This window comes from Ranitomeya variabilis, chromosome 4 (genome assembly GCF_051348905.1).
Source record: "Ranitomeya variabilis isolate aRanVar5 chromosome 4, aRanVar5.hap1, whole genome shotgun sequence".
NCBI classification, from domain to species: Eukaryota; Metazoa; Chordata; class Amphibia; order Anura; family Dendrobatidae; genus Ranitomeya; species Ranitomeya variabilis.
Genome location: NC_135235.1, coordinates 219,424,148 through 219,443,136, shown reverse-complemented (window position 1 = coordinate 219,443,136; position 18,989 = coordinate 219,424,148). Strand labels below are relative to the sequence as shown.

Genomic DNA, 18,989 nt, shown 5'->3' with positions numbered 1-18,989 from the left:
GAGCGCTGAAAGGAAACTCTGACACAGGATAGAGTTTAGCCACAACACGTTTCAACAGACGTGCCGTCTTCATCAGGTGGGAGTTTTGAAACTAAAACTCCCAACTGATGAAGATGGCACGTCCGTCAAAAACGCGTTGTGGCTAAACTCTATCCTGTGTCAGAGTTTCCTTTCAGCGCTCCTGTGACCGATTCCCATCCCCAGATCCTGCTTCCTTCCTCCCTTGGAGGTGTTCGGCTGGAGCTGCAGCCGTACTCGACACTTTTTTCATCCTTTGGGCTGCCTCCTCAGTGCTCCTACATGACCGCCATATGCTGACTTTGATGATTATGCAACAAGCACTGCAGCCAATCAGGGATCTCTAATTGGCTGAAGTTCTCAAACATTCTTAAGACATCTGAGGTTTGCGCAAAGGAGGAGTGAGCAAAGAAGCTCATTAGCAACATCTCATTGGATGCAGTGCTCATGTGACATAATGATGTCCAGCAAGCCCCTGGAGATACGGCTATAACTTAGGGTTCTGGACATAAGTATCTGTTTTTTTTTTATTTTACACTGGGGATTATAGTATTAAAGAAGGAGTTGTCCAAGTAGCAGACAATCATTTTAATGTTTTGCTAATGGGCCACACTATTGCTGGTTACACTCTTGAAATTATCAATGCAAGTCAATTTTATAGAAGCGGAACAGGAAAGAATTAAAGACATGCACAGCAAGAAGAATTCCGTTACCCAAGTGCAGCGCAAGAGAAGCTTGAATAAATAATGAGAAACATTCCAGAATAAGTGATGGAAGAAGAATTTAGGAAAGCTTTGAAAGACAATAATGATATTGGCATGATCCAGACCGGGTTTTGAGTCCTGTCTTCCATTTTCCTGCTATGATCATGTCAGGGGTTAACTTTTCTCAGCCTCTGTCTGGTCTCAGGTTTTCTATTTATCTCTTCTGCATCCTGCAGGCGGTGTCAATTATAGCTTCTGCCTATGGCGTGAGTAGCTGACTCTGTGTATATCCTGATTTGTCCTGCTGCGATTCCTGACTGTTCCCGTGTTTGTTCATTCCCCTTCCCCCATTCCGACTCAGTGTTTTCCCTTCATGTTTGGACTCTCTGGTATTTGACTCGGCTTTGTCTCTGACCTGACTCTGTCTTTTGCTCCTGGTACTTCTGCTTCTGTCTGGTATTGACCCTCGGGCACGTCTCTGACTCTGAGTTGATTTTCCCCTTTGTACTACATTACTCTCCAGGTTTTGATGCAGCTTATTTGACTACCTTGTTGCCACCTGGTGGTGGCCTCGCTGCAGTGCTGCAGGTCTGCTCTGGCAAGTGTTGCAGTCTTCCCTCCACTCTACTGCCATCTAGTGGAGTGTGCATCTACCTGCATTGTTGCGGCATGACAGATATCAGGCATTTCAGGGTGGTAGTACAGGAGCTTTGAAGACTAAATAAAGAAAACCATTTTTAGGTATGGGAGCAAAATAGACAACATTTTGAACATTTGAATAGCACCAATTATGCTAAAAAATTAAAGTAGCCTTCATACATCAATTTTTGGGGGTTTTTCCTTTGCAACTTACTTCCTTTTAAAACTTGTCCTTATTCTTTTAAATGGATAGTACCCCTACCTGTACTTGGGGAGCCTTTGACCTGTAAATACTTTCCCATCTAAATTTGCAATATTCAATGCAAAGGGTAAATTATGTTGTATTTCCATTAATGCTCTGTTCGGAATATTTAAGAATGTACTGGAGAGACGGTTTTGTCATTGAATGATTGCCAGGTGCCGAAGATTTGCCAAATTCTGAAATATCATCCACGTAAAAAAAGGAACAATCCATCCAACATGAGTCCTTGGAAGCTAAGAGATGAACTACGATTTTGGCAACACAAAACATTGCTAATCAATGACAAATTTAATGGCTTCATTGAAGTATATTGACTTTTTAATAAAAAAGTAATTAGTTTGCTCCTTTTGATGTCATAGAATTGGCTTATTCTTCGGGAAGCTGATTGATGCTGTTACGGTAAATATTTATACTTTGCTTTGATTATCATTCAGACAATTTACATTTCTTTGATAATTTAATATTTTTTTAAATTAGCTTTATAAGTGTTTTTCATAAAAGCAATAACACAGGGCATTGCCTCCGATATAGAGGTGTCTTAGAGGTTAAGCTTTGTTTGTTAAAGAAGGCATAGGAAGAAGTTTCAAGGACTTCTGCAGAATCTATAATTTCCCAATTAAAATACCTTCTTCCTTAGATAATGTAGAGCCATACTCCTTTTCATATCTTTAAAGTTGTAAGAAAAACTTTTAACCGGGCATTTGAGACCAGACAAGCCCATACACTAACACACGCTGGTTGTGTGCCCTTGTGTCCTATCGACTGGCAAGCATGTGAAACCTTTCGAGCTTCTGCTTAAGCTTTCCACATCAATGCCAACTCATCGCACCAAGTTACAAATACAGAAAACACTCATCGTGTACATATTTCCTGCAAAGGAACTCTGCCTTCTCCTAAATCAGTTATCAGAACACAAATATTCAGCTTTTACGTCTAATATCTAAGCAAAGTGACCTCATTGGAGGCGGTAACACTGCATAGGAAAGAAAAGTGGCCTAGGACCGCTGAATGCTTGATTTTTTATTTTCTGCTTCTGAATAAGAGAACTACAAATGCAGCCAATACATTCTTGATTGTTTCAGTTTATGTCAAGTTAAATACGGATGGATTTTATGACACCATGGCCCTAAACGTTAAATGCAACATCTACGATCATTGATTGTTATAAGCACACACACTAAATTTGGTTATGCAAAATATAAATAACAGGAACGCAATCCCCCCCAAAATCCAATTTTAGAATCAATGATTGCCTTAACAGACTGACCACAGTCAGTCATCAATTGAAATTAGGTCGACCGTGTTTGATTCTTTTAGGAAAATCATATGAAAGATTGTTTATCCATGAACAATCATTACAAGATTATTCAACAAGATTGTTGGCCTAACACCCAGTGTAAATGAATATTTATGGTCAGGATCTATGAATACACATGGAAATTTGGAATAAAATGTGCACGGCTGCGTCAGCATTACCATCACTCTTATTTTCCCCAAAAATAAGACCTACCCCGAAATCAAGCACTAGCATGATTTTACAGGATTTTTGGAGTATGCTTGAAATATAATCAATACTATAAAAAATAAGCCATAGTTACAATTAGAGACGGCATTGGTGGGAAACTGGATAATTACTTAGGGCCCCCGCTCTCTTATGGCCTCCCAGAGGTTAGGACTGCTTAAGGACCTTTGGTGACATCATGGTCATGTGACCATGATGTCAGGACCTTTGGTGACATCATGGTCATGTGACCATGATATCACCAAAGGTCCTTTTAAATGTGAGAGTCTAGAGAAACTGAAGAGGAAAGAGGCTAGTATGTAGTGTGTTTATATATATATATTCACGTATGTGTGGTGTGTGATTATAGTTGAATAATAAATGTGGATAGTTGTTCATGGAAAAAAAATAAGACATCCTCTGAAAATAAGCTCTAACCCATTTCTGGACACAAAACATAGTATTAGACCCTGTCTTATTTTTGGAGAAACACAATAACAATAATGATAATTAGGAAAAAAATAAAGTTACATTATCTATGGCTTGCCTTGTTTTTGATGCATCTAGGTTGTTTCTCCTCCACATAGAATAACTGAGAAGGAACCTATCAGGCACATCAAGAAAAGTCATATAGCCATATGGGTCTTAGACTCTTTGCCAGCCTCACACTGCTAAGCTCGGTTTCATTGATAGGTCACTCCAGAGATGGACTGGGATGCCAATGGCCCACCAAAAATATTGAGTCTGGTGGCCCACTGTTCAGCTACATGCAAATATTACATTACCCTCATTCACAAATTTATCTCAGCTTCTGTATAAACGAGGTTGTTTTTTTAAATTAATGATGAGATGCTTCCCATGTCTGTATAAAGTGAAGTTGTGCCTACAACTGCTCATGTAGTCATTGTAGGGCCCACCAGGGAATTTTATATGTTCCCCAGTGGGCCAGTCTGAGCTGGGAAACTTGCCTAGGTGACTGTTATCTACTTTTTTTAAGCTATGCTTTCTTTTTGGTGGACAAAAGTAAGAGTAGATGTAAGTAAAAAAGGATTGTACATTGTACATCCTTAAAAATCGTTATAGGGTCACAGCCTTGTTCCATATTAGAACATTTGGAGGTTACAGATGGGAATTTAGGATGGACTTTTCCATGAGCCCGAGCAAATCTTACTATTGCAGAGTTAAATAGATAGATGATAGATAATAGATAGAGAATAGATGCCATTCTTGAGTTATCAGCCTTCAGTTAAATGTACAAACCTGTCTCTCTTGAGCCATGAGCCTGCAGTTCAAGTAGGCAAGTAGAACTGATTTCAATCACCTGCAGGTCAATGGGACGTGTGACTGCCTCCAGCCTGACTCTGCACTCCTCCTATTGACCTGCAGGTGATCGGAATCAGTTCTACTTGCCCATTTGAACTGCAGGCTCATGGCTAGAGAGACAGGTTTGTGCATTTAACTGTGGGCTGATAGCTCAAGAGTGGCATGTACAGAAGAAATAGGACCCATCAGAGGGAGGTCACCTTGCCGTGGTTGTTTGGCACACATGAATTGGCCAATTTATGCACTAAGAACATTTTTTCTGTATAGATAGATAATAGATAATAATAATAATAATAATAATAATCTTTATTTATATAGCGCCAACATATTCCGCAGCGCTTTACAGTTTAACAGTTTCAAACACAACAGTCATAGGTAACAATGTTAACAATACAGCAATAAAGCAAAATAAGACGACCCTGCTCGTGAGTAGTGTTGAGCGATACTTTCCGATATCGGAAAGTATCGGTATCGGAAAGTATCGGCCGATACCGTCACAGTATCGGAATCCAATCCGATACCGATACCCGATCCCAATGCAAGTCAATGGGACTCATGTATCGGACGGTATTCCTGATGGTTCCCAGGGTCTGAAGGAGAGGAAACTCTCCTTCAGGCCCTGGGAACCATATAAATGTGTAAAAGAAAGAACCAAAACAAAAAACATCGCTATCCCCACCTCTCCGATAATAGATAGATAATATATAGATAATATATAGCTAGATAATAGATAGATAGACATTTTGTGCTTATAACAATCAACAAGTGTATATCACATTTAGATGGGTAGGTATAACTTTGCAGTGGTACTGTACCTTTAAGCTCTTCGGTCCCTATGTGATCATGGGTTCCTTGATTTTGTACTAGCAATTTATAACAGAATAGACATTGTTATTCCACATTGCCCAGCTATAAATCCATCCTGTTGGTTTTGATGCTACTCAGAGTATAATGCGAAAATTATCAGACAACTCCTCTGTCTACAGTAAGAAGTGGCCTAGTCTTTAATTGGAACAAGCTGAGGTTGGAGTCAAAGCAGAAACTCCTACTAGTGGGTAATTGGTCTTGCGCTTTTACACGACAAACGTTTTACATCTACTATTTTGGTCCCAGGTATAATTTTTGATCCCAAAGAACAACCTCCTTGAGTGATGCATCCCATGAGAGCAAACTTGAAATTTGGATAGCCTGTCAAATAATAATAAAAATAATACAATTAGTGAGAATCTTAAAGTTAAAGAACACTATTTGGTATATCATTGGACCGTAAATGTAATAGTACATGCTGGTCATTCAGATGAAAGGTCAACGGTGTTGTACATGGACAATACCATATAAGCTGATGTTATCGGCACATAGAGGGAATCCCAACTGTGAAACTCAACTCTATGGAGTTCATATTCCCTCTAAGGGAGTGACCTAAAGAAGCATCAAAGAAATATTGTGTTAGGCTAAGCTGATTTTCAATCAACATGACGTTGACAGTGCAGAAGAGCAGATCAGAAGAGAAGAAACTGCTCAACGTGACATCACAGGAAGCAGGAGAATTACCAGCTTGTTAGGAAGACACTTCCAATACACCTCCGAAGCCGGGAAGCGAACACCCAGCTTCAGAGGAGCAATTATGTAGGAGAAGAAAGTTGTGATTACATGCAGAGATAGACAACTAGTCTGGGGAAAACAAAGGATCCGACAACTTGTCAATGGCCTTATTAGCTTATGGGATACAAAGTTTATAAAGCCTTTTTTAAAATATGGGTGTTAAACAATATATTGGTTAAGCAAGGTATTTATCTACAAATAGTCTAATGCTGGTTGGTTGGAGGGCATGGGGGACCGGTCAGATTCCCTTTAAGAACAATGTGATACAGAAAAAGGGTCCTATGTTATAACACCTAAGTTGCAAAATCCCAAAAGGGGTCAACTAAAACATCAAGTTTTTGAGGGTTTGGATGAAATAGACCACTAAGTAGACATGACTATGTCTTGAACATGAACATGTCTTGGCCCATAACCACGACTCAATTGAGGGAGCATCTTGTCTGTAATGCATTGGTTTTGCTATATTATCTACATATTGGAGGTTGTTACCTTCTTTATGAAGTGTTGCCGCAAAGTCAATACATTCCAGTTCGTTTCCTCTACATTCAATGTAGCCTTTGTGCATACAGTCGTAGGAATTGTATGAGTAGCAGACAGGGCAGATGAAACCGTTTAGTGTTGAATTATATGGAGGTACTAAGAGTAAAGACAGTATCACGTGAGCACAAGTACAATAAGTAATATTTCTACTAAAGACCCACTCCTCCCATCAAAGTTTTACCCTCTTAGGCTAGGTTCACATTGCGTTAGGGCAATCCGTTTAGCGCTAGCGCTAGCGGATTGCGCTAACGCAATGTTTATTTAGGGGCCGTGTTAGGGGTCGCGTTAACGTCCCCACTCTCGCAGATCCCCGATCTGCGAGAGCGGGGAACGGACCTCGGGCGCGCCGCGGACGCTGCAAGCAGCGTCCGAGGCGCGTCACAGAAGAACGGCACATCACTAGCGCGAGCCGAAAAAGGCACGCGCTAGTGATGCGCTGCAGGAGAAATTGACATTGCTGTCAATGGGCACGCTAACGGCCCCGTTGCACGGCGTTAATTGCGACATTTTCGCCGTGCAACGCTGTCCGTTAGCGTGCACACATTAACGCAATGTGAACCCAGCCTTAAAGACACTCTGATCACACTCTGATCAAAATCTGATTAGAGTGTGATTCTCATAATCGTTCCCATTCTATCAGATGAGAGAAAACACGGTGGTATGACCGTAGATGCTACAGAATTTCTCCTTCTTATTATTTTTAAGCAATTTTTCCATGAGATTGAGCACTTACTCTTCATCTTGCATCTATTACAGTCATCTGACGCACAGCACTCGGTTATAATGCACGCCTGTTTATTCCCATGGCCACTATTCATGACAAAATCCTGGTTACATAAATGGTCGTCGTCGTTGCAGTCACGTGAAAACGATTTGTAAACATCATTACCTACATGAAGAAAGGTTAAAAAAATAATCACTTTTGAGCTGCTTTGGTTTTTCTAAGCCAAACATTTCTGCAGTTAGTGTACTTACTGACTTGAAATAAAAACGTGACCCCTTGCATCTCGAACTTTCAAACACATTCATATAAAAAGGTAAGCATACCCATTTCATCCAGATTTATCCCAGAAGACACATATTGATGTCTGCTTGGAATATAGAAGCCTATGGATCTACATGAGTACCTTAAACATAAATGACCACAAAGTTCCACTTTTGTCTAGGCTGTCTATATTCTATCCTGCAGAAAATGTAGATAGTTTTTAAGGGTGGGTTTAAGAAGTGAAGAGATGTTACTTTTGAATAAATATGGTGGCCACTTTACTTATCTTTTATGCCATTATTTTCAGCAATTATTTTTCAAAAGATTCTCTTAAGATTGGATGTCTTTAGTTCTTCTATGATTCTATTGGGATATTTTGATGATTTTTTTTAACAATTTTAATAATTTTGGGCACTTGGCCAAATTTTTGTGTCTTGACCAATGTTACAAGAATTCTCAAATGTAGGGATGATGGTTCTTGTTGTGGTTCCATGTGATCCAAAGTGCTTGAAATGTCTTGATAACTCTTTCTATTCGAATATCAGTCAATGTTTCTTCTAGAATGTCATTTTCTACATTATGTCTTTGCTACGACTCTGTGGCGGTTCTTGATTTATAGTAACAAGGCTAATCTTGATCGAAACTGATTGTTTGGTCCATATAATCATATTGTCCATCCATTATTTTTCTAAAGATTCTCTAATGATAGGATGCTTTTAGTTCTTCTGTGGTTCTATTAAGATATGTTGCAACATTCTTGTTGATTTTTCACCACTTTTAATCATTATGTGAGGTTAACCAAACTTTCAAAATTTGGAAAATGTTTCAAATATTCTCCAATATTGCAATGATGGTTTTTGTTGGGGTTCCATGTTGTCCATAATCCTTGAAATATCTTCTTAGCTTTTTCCATTCGAATATATTTAAATTTTTCATCTAGAATTACATTGCCACATCTTGTCTTTGTTACCACTTTGTGGTGTCTTGATTTCTAGAAACAAGGCTGACCATGATCGAACCTGATTGTTTGGTCAATATAATCAAATATTTTGTTTGGTCTACTATTTTATGTGCTTTCATTCATTGAAGATGGGAACAACTTTTATTAGACATGTAATTTGCATTTCACAAAAAAAATTCTGTTGTAATTTTTTTTCCAATTAATGCATACTTACTAACAAATATTTATTATGCTATATAGATTAAAGGTGGATCAAATATTCCCCAGGAAAACAAATAAAAAGCGCAAACTCACCAATGACTGTTAGTCCGAGAGATTGTATGCAACTTTTTGATCTGGATGGACATTCGAGGAGTTTACCCCTACAAAAGCCTTTGGAGGTAGTGGTACATTCTCGACACTTAAGAGAATTCCCTGTTGGAAAAAAAAGTATTGCAGAAATACAGCCAGGATAACACTTCAATGTTAGCCAACGAGATCCTTTTGACAATAAGAACTTCAATATTACTGGTCCTTATAAGCAACTACTTCCTTTTCTCAACAATATATCAATGTCTCTCTATAGGACAGTTACGGGAAGTATGTAAACCTATAAAGCTACGTATGGCTAAAGGACAATGATGAATGTCCAAAGGATCTAGTTATATAATATTCACGAATAAACTATAACCAAAAATCCACGCCAACAAATAGAGGTATCATAAATAGTAATATAATTTATTAGGGTATCAAAGCATATCAAAAAAGTACGTATATGACATATACAGACACATGGTGGTGAGTGAAGAACAACAATAGAAAACGTCCAGTATGAACAGATGGTAAAAAGTAATACTGGAACAGGACACAAATGAATCCGGATAAGGGAGCCCTGCTGGGACAGCACACTGGCAGGTGTTATATACTCATAATGGATTTGATCATAACTGAATAAAACTGATTAGGGCAAAAAGCTGCATGGTACAAGAGCATGATCAATCCATAAAATTGTAGTCAGTGAATATGACATTAAGCGCTTAAGTATTAAACCAGAAAAAATGGACATACAAAGCAGATGTAACAGGTCCAAGCAACTACAATGAGTGTGTGCATCATTTAAAGAAGTCCTAACTTACCTTGAGACATGCTGTTACAAAATGCCGGCGTGCTGTGCAGCAGGAGAGGCCTCAATAAGAACTTCAATATTACTGGTCCTTATAAGCAACTACTTCCCTTTTCTCAACAATATATCAATGTCTCTCTATAGGACAGTTACGGGAAGTAGTATAAAACCTTAAGACATTATTTGTTCCCAGAGCAAGTATGAGACCCTTCCAAGTCTGTTCTTCGAGACTAATGATGACTTTATCTAAGAGTAAAACTAAATGGAAAAAATGGCACTACATCCTCCTTTAAAAGTATATTATTTAAGTAATCTGTGTGCTTAAAAACACCAAAAAATCAGATATTCAGACAACTGTCGCGTGTCAGAATTACCGTATTTTTCGGACTACAAGACGCACTTTTTCCCCCCAAAAAAAGGGGGGAAAATGGGGGGTGCGTCTAATAGTCGCAATGCAGGCTTACCGTGGCGGCAGAGGTGCGGTGGCAGAGGTGCGGCGGCAGAGGTGTGGCGGCAGAGGTACGGAGATGAGGAGGCGCAGTGAGCGGGGTCCCTTTTCCTGGTGAGGTGATGCAGCAGCCCGGTAAGGCAGCAGAGCCGGGTGAATCCTGATGTTATCGGTGGGCGCGGCCATCTTCCTGAGGCCGCGCGTTTGCAGATGGAGCTCTGCTGCCCGGGGCTTCAGGAAAATGGCCGCGGGATGCCGCGCGTGCGCAGATGGGGATCGCGGCGGCCATTTTCCTGAAGCCCCGGGCAGCAGAGCTCCATCTGCGAACGCGCGGCCTCAGGAAGATGGCCGCGCCCACCGATATCAACAGGATTCACCCGGCTCTGCTGCATTACCGGGCTGCTGCATTACCTCACCAGGAAAAGGGACCCCGCTCACTGCGCCTCCTCATCTCCGTACCTCTGCCGCCACACCTCTGCCGCCGCACCTCTGCCGCCACGGTAAGCCTGCATTGCGACTATTGCATCACCTCACCGGGACTTTGGACTCTGTATACTCCATCCTTTTGCTTCCCAGGATGGGTGCAGCAAGGTTCAGGAAGGATCTCGTGGGCACATGGACTGGAGATGATGGAGGTAGTGGTGTACATTGTGAAGCGAGTATTCCACAGGCGCTCAGATGTCTGAGTCCTTGCCGCTTCCCGGCGCTCCTCAGCACCGCATGGCACAGCCGGCTCTCTGCCTCCAGCAGTACAGAGGCGCTTTTCCCGCAGTGTCCGGTCATGGCGGCTGTGTCTCGGTAGCGGAGCTCCTCACTTATTACCGGCTTCTGAAATAATTATTGCGCTGAGGATCGCCGGGAAGCGGCAAGGACTCAGACATCTGAGCTCCTGTGGAATACTCGCTTCACAATGTACACCACTACCTCCATCATCTCCAGTCCATGTGCCCACGAGATCCTTCCATCACCTCACCGGGGAAAGGGACCCTGCCCACGCCATACCTCTCACTGTGCCTCCTCATCCCAGCTCCTGTCGGTAACCACTGCTGCCACCCTCCCATGGACACCAGGCCGTGGCGTCGCCCACCTAAGCAGGAAGGGACCCTGCTCAGGTGCACGCCGTACCGCATCACCCCACCTCTGCCGACACCATGCCTCCTGTGACCCTGCTCTGCCACCACCAGCCCTCAGGTAAGATACTGTAAATTCGGACAATAAGACGGACCCCCATCTTATAAAAAATCTTTTTTTCTGCAATTTTCACCCCAAATTTGGGGTGCGCCTTATGGTCCGGTGCGTCTTATAGTCCGCGAAATACGGTATATATCCTTTTTCAAAGTTTCATTCCGAAACGCGTCTGTGTCCTAATTTCTTATGTCTTTCTTGTGCTTTTTAATCACATGGGTTAAATCATCAAAAAACATTTTTTTTATGGATGGATTGTTATTTTGTTCCATTTAGGATGAATTAAATGCAGGTGTTGTAAGTTTGTCCTTTCTAAACTATGACTAAAATTAAAGTGGCTTTATGTGATGTCCAGAAGACCAACACAATTGTTTTTTTTTGCAAACAGAGATCCAATGCAGAACCTGGACTCCGACAGTGATAGCCCCGGTACAAGCAGAATCAGTATTTTCAATAATTTGTTAATTTACAAATTTAAAATTATATGGTCTTTAAAATATTGTTGAGCCCAATAAATCCTAAAATTAACTAAAATATTCAAAAATATTTACTCCCAAAAATATACTAAAATAAACCTCACCTGTAACAATGAAAACAAAGAGAATGGTGAGAACAGGTGCGGACCGTGCCATGTTGACAATCTGTAAGCTTCTTCTGTCTTACAATGGTAATTTCCCCAGGTTGTGGCTTTTATTCGGGGGAGGGTTTTTGGATAGCAACTACAAAAATTCTTTAAATTGGGCTGAATATTAATCTTTATGTGAGTTACCTGGCATGAGGTTTTGTAGCTGCTGCCAATGTTTGAGTAAAAAAGAAAATACTTGTAGATATTACTCACTGTTGTATATTACATATTGCCAGAAGTAACTTTGGGTTGTCTTTCAATTTTAGACTTTAGCTTCTTCAAAGTCAAGTTTTATCACTGGTTCCTTAGATAAAAATTGTAATGATGTGTTCCTTCGAAGAATAATTGGGTACAAATCTCAAACCTTGTTATATTTGTGCCATGTATCATCATAGGTTACGTATAAGTTTCGGGCAAATCCTTTTTTATTCCTGCCTTTATATCATCCCCAAAAAACAATTATATTTACTGCAGCTACCACCTAAAATGTCTACTTTCCTTAGAACTCCAGAGAGTAAAACAGAGTCAGTTTATAAGTGAGTGCTGGTCAATTCGGCAACAGGGGGGATTGTCTTAGACTTCCGAAGTAACTAAAGCACAAGCTAGGAACCTGACAGTCATTGTAAATTATTGAAGTGGGATTAAAAAATTATCAGATCTGTCACAAATGGACTAAAGATTAGGGTAACCGGTACTTCAACTACACTTTCTACAATATATGTTGTGTTAACTTTTTTTTGAAAACTGGAGATTTACTTTAACTTCACCCACTGATTGTGTATGGCATGGGATATCCACTGTAACAACTAGTAACACTAAGTTCTCCCTATTTTGCTTAGGTAACCACCGTAATTTGCTTGGGTAACCACATGACTAATAGCTCTATCAATGGTGGAATTCCTTTTACACGGTTCAACATAACTGGTGTCTACTCTGGTCCTACCAAAGAAAATAATTCTGAGACATGATGTTAGGGGTCGAGTTCCCGCTGCTGCACAGGGGAACCAGGGGAACCTCGAACCATGTCCTCTGTGGTTTCCCATACTTCCCCAGCCACAGAGGAGCCTACTAAGCAGAGACTTCGGTCCCAGCGTCTTGCTCAAGTTGATACTGTGCGACTGGTTACTGCTGCTGTCCCAGGTTCAGCCATTCTAACCAGCATTGATCAGCGGTGAGCAGATGCTCTAGGGACTAAGTCCTGCTTTTCGTCTACTGAGCATGCCCATGGGACGGCCTCTCATTGGAGGTCAGGAGTCACATGCACAGATCCTGTAGTGGCTCTGATTGGACCACCTGGAAGGTCCCAAAAGGCTGCAAGTATAAAAGGTTTGCATGACTGCTCGGCCATGCGCTAGTATAAACTAATATCGTGTATGTGTGGATGTGTGTTAGATATCTGGTGAAAGCTCCTAATCAACCCCCTCCCTAGTGTTGTTGCATGTGGTTGAGTGTTTGGTGTTTGACCTGACTAGCGCCACATTGGGCCATTCAGCACTAGGCACGAGCAGACAGCATCAATAAAGCAGCGTTCGCCAGTGCAGCGCTGTGCACAACTAGTGCGCTTTCCAGGCCCAAGTTAGGGTGGTTAGTGGCGTCCACCAGAGGGGTGCTGCTCGCACCTGATGCAGTAAATCTTTAGCTTAGCTCTCCCTGGCACCGCAGTTGTGGTGCTGAACGCTAGTGGGTCTAGAGGGACTCTAACCCCGTGTCCTTGGGGCAGAGTCCTGTGACCAAAACACTATCTTTCACTCTGCGGTATTGTGGCCCTGTAACGCAACAGGGTTCACCTCCTTACATACCAGGTGAAGCTAACCCGTGTGTGTTCACATTATACCGCCATATACTGTCCGCCATTACCAAGCAGCAGGTGTCATCTCTGCACATCGCTGTGAACGCACCTTATAACTTCCTTAATATTATTTGGTGCATTCCGCCAGCCCTAACACATGAGCTCTCATTTCTACCTTTATGAGATAAAAATCTAGTAGGATATATATGAGTGGTTGCCTCCAAACTCATCTCCAAATGGGGTTGTCTATGGATAAATCTTTTGGAGCCCAAAATTGTGTTAGAGTCTGGTCTTACTACAGAATTCTCTGTCTTATTTTTATTAAACCTGTGTTGATATGTATAAAGGAATAGGCAGAACCAAGCACTTGAATCTAATTTAAGCTTTAACTGACTTAATATATCTAGAGATGAACAGATCAATACGAGGAGGATCGACTTTGAGTTGAATTTCCTCAAATATGTGGTTCCACATGTATCCAAACACTTTGAGATTCGCTTTGTAAGAATCTTAAAAAGAAAAACTTGCTAGGAACTGTTTTCCACACTTCTGAACCATCACAGAACAGTCTAACGACGTTTTACCCAAAAATATCCCACAGCTATGACATCACATGGTTTATACTAGTTTCTCGACCAAATTATCATACCTTGTAATTTGTTGGCCAGTTCCTGGGTTATCAGAGATCAGCAGGTCCCAGTGTGGGACAGTTGGGTGCCGTTTTGGTGAATTTGATAAAGATGGCAAATTTGAATTTTAAACTATCCATTCATCTGAGTCTCTAATACCTGATATCGCTTCACTGAAGGACCTGAGCTGAAATATCCAGTTGACTGCACTCTTCTTCTAAATCTGCGTGCAACGAAATTGATCCATTTTAGTGTCCCTGACTAGTCATGCATGGTTTTGTCCATTACGATGATCCAGCGAGCTAATTTGATTGTGATTGGTGCAACAATTGGTAGAACCAGATACGATAATTGACCTAATCGAACAAAAAAAGTCTAAAGTCTGTGAAGATCTTGACTTGGAATAGCTGAGGTGCTTTCAACATGAGCACATTAGGAGTTCTTTTCATAAGGATAGGTTACTACAGGTGACGGCACAAAAAGGCATGCATGTTAAACCGGTCTTCTGGGCTCATTGCCAAAATTAAATTTACTGTACAGAAAATTCTATATCTAGCCGTTAACATTTTCACAGTATTAAAAAAAAGCTGAAATGACTCCAACATGATGTTAACCCCATACTTACTTTTCATTAAACTTAATGAAAAATGACTGCCAATAGTAGAGGAACTCCACGGTGATCTTGTCACAAACTTGTGATTACGAGAACTTCTGACTTACATGTATCATACGTGGCCAAATTTTTCCTTAAAAATATTTTTTTCTTTGAATCTTTCACATATCTACAATTTTTAGGATTCCTTCAAACTCAAATTTCAAGGTTTTATGTATCTTTAGAAGCACAACATGCTGGTAAGATTCCTAACACTCTCCAAGTGTATTTATATCGCAGTCTGTTCCCGACTGTAAATTTCTTCAGCAGGTCACCAACCTATCCTCAGAATGAAAAGGCCACCACTCTGATCAAGAGAAAGAGGTTGTGATGGACTTTCTACATCAGTTGCTGACTTGGAGGTTTTGCTTCTCTGGATTGTGGAGGTCCTGGAAGTTTGCCCACGATAGACCAAGTGTTCCTCTGTATGGGAGAGTCTGACAAGATAGCTACCGGGCGAATGATGGTTCAGCCAACAGCTATGAAAAGTGTATGGAGGCTTAACAGAACCTGGACCCTAACAAAAGGTCAGTAACTGAGCCATTCACCTACTATGAAGAATTTAGAATACTGGAATCTTCTTTTAAGCTAGATTGGATTTCAGCTCTACATGGTGACAGGGGCCCAGTGACACTGCTATCGCCACACCTTCTATACCTTCACCCCTGACATCACTGACATCAGATGTAGCTCTTTTTTTTACCATAAACTTGTAAATTTATGAATGGAATCATAATAATAAAGGAAAAACACCTACGGTACTTACTGTGATTTGATGTCCAGAAGTGACTCACCAGTTTCTCACCTCTATAGAATTAGGCTATTGTTAGAAAAATAATAGTAAAGAATGTTGATTTAGTAGCACACCCTGTATGACTAAGAAGTATGGTCAAATGTCAGACTATATATCACATACTATATATTTCAAAGCCAATTACTATATTTTATCGTTTGTTGTATTTTGTGATGGTCTAATATGTATAAGGTGTATTCCCATAAAAGATTTACTGTGGGACATTTTTTTCACCATAGAGAGCTAAGCACTTATCGGCAGTTAGTTGCTAACTACCTGCCTCTCCTGCCCTGTCACTACCTCTCGCAGATCATAGCAGCCACAGACTTGCGCCCACCAGCGATTCTCCTGCTTCCTATGATGTCTTTGACAGAGTAGCTCATTCTTTTCTGCTTTGCTCTGTCGATGGGATATCACTGCTGATGTCATGCTGATTTACAGCTGGCTCTCTGCTGTGGGATGTTGTTGTTATCGGTCATTACCAGACTGCGGACCATACAGGCACCACACAACTGTCCGGTGGTCTGACAGATGATAAGCTTCCATGTTACCATCGGTCAGAGAGCTGCGGTTCCTATGCTGTCACACCGATATTTTTATTAACCAGCTGAGGAAAAGTGGACAGCTGGGCACTGGTATTATTATTCTGGGAAGGGGCCACTATTTTATACTATACTATGAATGTTTCTAGGCTATTAATATCAGCCTATAGCTGTCTGAGTAACCTTTACTGGTAATTGTCAAGGAGACCCACCAAAAATGACGTTGGGTCCCGTCTATATTTACTAACTAGCAAAGGATAAATAGACTGCTGCAGGCTGATATTAATAGCCTAGGAAGGAGATCTTGTCCCCCTCCCAGACTAATAACATCAACTCTCAGTCGCCTCAGAAATGGTGAATCACAAAGATGACATAATGGGAACCACCAGTTGTTTGGGCTTCCCATTCATTTTAATGGGGTCTGGGTTTGGGTTTGATTTTTGGTACCGTTCAGTCACCCAAACCAAACTTTGTTAAAAGTTTGGCTGAACCCAACGGATTCGAACATCCTCGGGTCCACCCGTCACTAGTCATAATGCTATGTAGTGGCTTCCATAGTTTCCTAAAAAGTGACTTCAAGCTATTGTGGCTCCATACTATGACTTCAGTATTTATTTCCAGATACATATGACTTACACATATTGCTCACACCCTTGTATTTAAAGAATAGAGTTCAACCTTTAGACTCTGCTGCACCTTTTTCTGAGATTAAAACATATTTCTATACAGTCCGTCCCATATCATTCATAAGCCTCACACCTGTCAGCGTCTTGTGTAACTTGGTCTTCAACCATGAAGTTCTTCTTAGCCATCATCTTCCTTCTATCCACAATATCAAAAGGTAAGAATCCTAATTTCATTTTAACTCTTCATGATAGATAGATAGATAGATTTGTGACTGTCAGACGTTTATTTTTTGTAGTCTACAACCTTGTAATCCCTTAGGTCTGTAGATCTGTATTGTAGTGGTCTGCACATAGGCAGTGGGACATTTTTAGTTTTTTGTAAACTTGTTTTTCCATAAGTGGAGAGTAGAGTAGAGGTATATCTCAAAGAGAAATGCCAAGATATATTTTTAAAATGTACTATTTTTCGGAGGGGTCAGAAATAACATGTTTGTGCCCAGGTGTGTAACCCGGTTGAGTTATCTGAGGTTACATGACACATAGACATCAGTGTAATAACATTGCCCCTTCTTTGTTTGCAGGAAAGGCAGGTATAATGAATCCATATATATACATCGGCAGCACTTAGAGTACAGCATAGTATGACCATTGTGGTAACCTAAGCAATATCAGATCACCGACGTAAGATACAGTGTGACAATGAAACAGGCAAAAATATCAAAAATATATCCTTAGCAAACAATTTCCATCCAGCTTGCGCATTGTCAGAACATCCCATGAATATCCATCATGCAGCTGTAATAGGAGTTTATGGATAGTGGTTCGAGACACCCCCAATGACAATCCAGGCTTATTTGCATCTGGTTTTAAAGCACTATTTGCCACCCCTGGCTCATTAGATTAGTGCTAAACAGGAGTGATTTCTGGTGAGCTTTGTGCAGGCTTGGACTGGTGTTGTGGATTCTGTTTGTGGGCTCCCTCTGGTGGTTGCTGCTGGTACTGGGTGACTTTGGTGGGTTGCGGCCTTTGGTTTCCACCTGTCCATCAGAGGCTGGGTGTTTCCTATTTTACCTGGCCTTTCTGTCATTCCCTTGCCGGCTATCAATGTATTCAGATGTGCTCTGTTTGGTTCCTGCCTACCTGCTCCCAGATCTTTCAGGATAAGCTAAGTGCTGATTTTCAGTTGTTTGTTTTTTTGTCCAGCTGGCTTATTATGTCTCTATGCTAGCTGGTAGCTCTAGTGGACTGAGGTTCTCCCCATGTGCCATGAGTTGGCACATGGGTTCTTGTAATCTCAGGATGGTATTTTTGATTAGGGTTTTTTGCTGACCGCTCAGTCCCCTTTTGTATCTTTCTGCTTTCTAGTTTACAGCGGGCCTCAATTTGCTAAAGCTATATATATCATCTCTATGTGTGTGCCTTCCTCTCATTTCACCGTCAATACATGTGAGGGGGCAACTATATCTTTTGGGGTTCATTCCTCTGGAGGCAAGTGAGGTCTTATTCTCTCTGCAGTACTAGTTAGCTCTTAGGCTGGTGCGTGGCGTCTAGAACCAACGTAGGCACGCTCCCTGGCTATCTCTAGTTGCGTTTGTCAGGCGTAGGGCAGCGGTCAGCCCAGGTTCCATCACCCTAGAGCTCGTCCGTTAATTATTTGTACTTTGCTTGTCCTGTGCTATCCCTAGCCATTGGGGATTCATGACAGTATAGCCGGCCCACAAAGTGTTAATATTTTGGGCTGAAGCAGGAGAAATAGAAGTGTTTAAGGGAAAAATTTTTTTTTTTTTTTTCCCTTCAGAGTTTTGCTGCCTAGCCCTTAATTGCTGTCTAGCTGCTTCTTACCTCCTCTTAACCCTTGAATGGCTCTGATCTTAGCTGTTTAACATGGATGTCCAGAGTTTGGCTTCCAGCCTGAGTAATCTCGCAGCAAAAGTTCAAAACATACAGGATTTTGTTGTTCACACTCCCATGTCTGAACCTAGAATTCCTATTCCAGAGTTCTTTTCTGGAGATAGATCTACCTTCCTGAATTTCAGGAACAATTGTAAATTGTTTCTTTCTTT

General features: G+C 41.1%; 2 protein-coding genes across 2 annotated transcripts in view; one reads left to right on the top strand and one right to left on the bottom strand.

Moving 5' to 3' along the window:
- Nucleotides 1–5,146: 5,146 nt before the first annotated feature.
- LOC143768666 (phospholipase A2 inhibitor and Ly6/PLAUR domain-containing protein-like) lies at nt 5,147–15,756 on the bottom strand. The gene is made up of 5 exons (XM_077257309.1): nt 15,732–15,756; nt 8,830–8,949; nt 7,323–7,478; nt 6,539–6,685; nt 5,147–5,635 (listed from the first exon to the last, which is right to left on the bottom strand). Exons 3-5 carry the CDS (start codon nt 7,405–7,407, stop codon nt 5,496–5,498), a joined length of 372 nt encoding a protein of 123 aa, XP_077113424.1. The 5' UTR covers nt 7,408–7,478; nt 8,830–8,949; nt 15,732–15,756; the 3' UTR covers nt 5,147–5,495.
- A 1,241-nt stretch (nt 15,757–16,997) lies between these two features.
- Nucleotides 16,998–18,989, top strand: part of LOC143768665 (phospholipase A2 inhibitor and Ly6/PLAUR domain-containing protein-like) — a 48,891-nt gene continuing 46,899 nt past the window's right edge. The window contains exon 1 of the mRNA XM_077257308.1: nt 16,998–17,141. Coding sequence (XP_077113423.1) covers nt 17,093–17,141 — 49 coding nt within the window. The 5' untranslated portion in view covers nt 16,998–17,092. The remainder of the gene's footprint in view (nt 17,142–18,989) is intronic.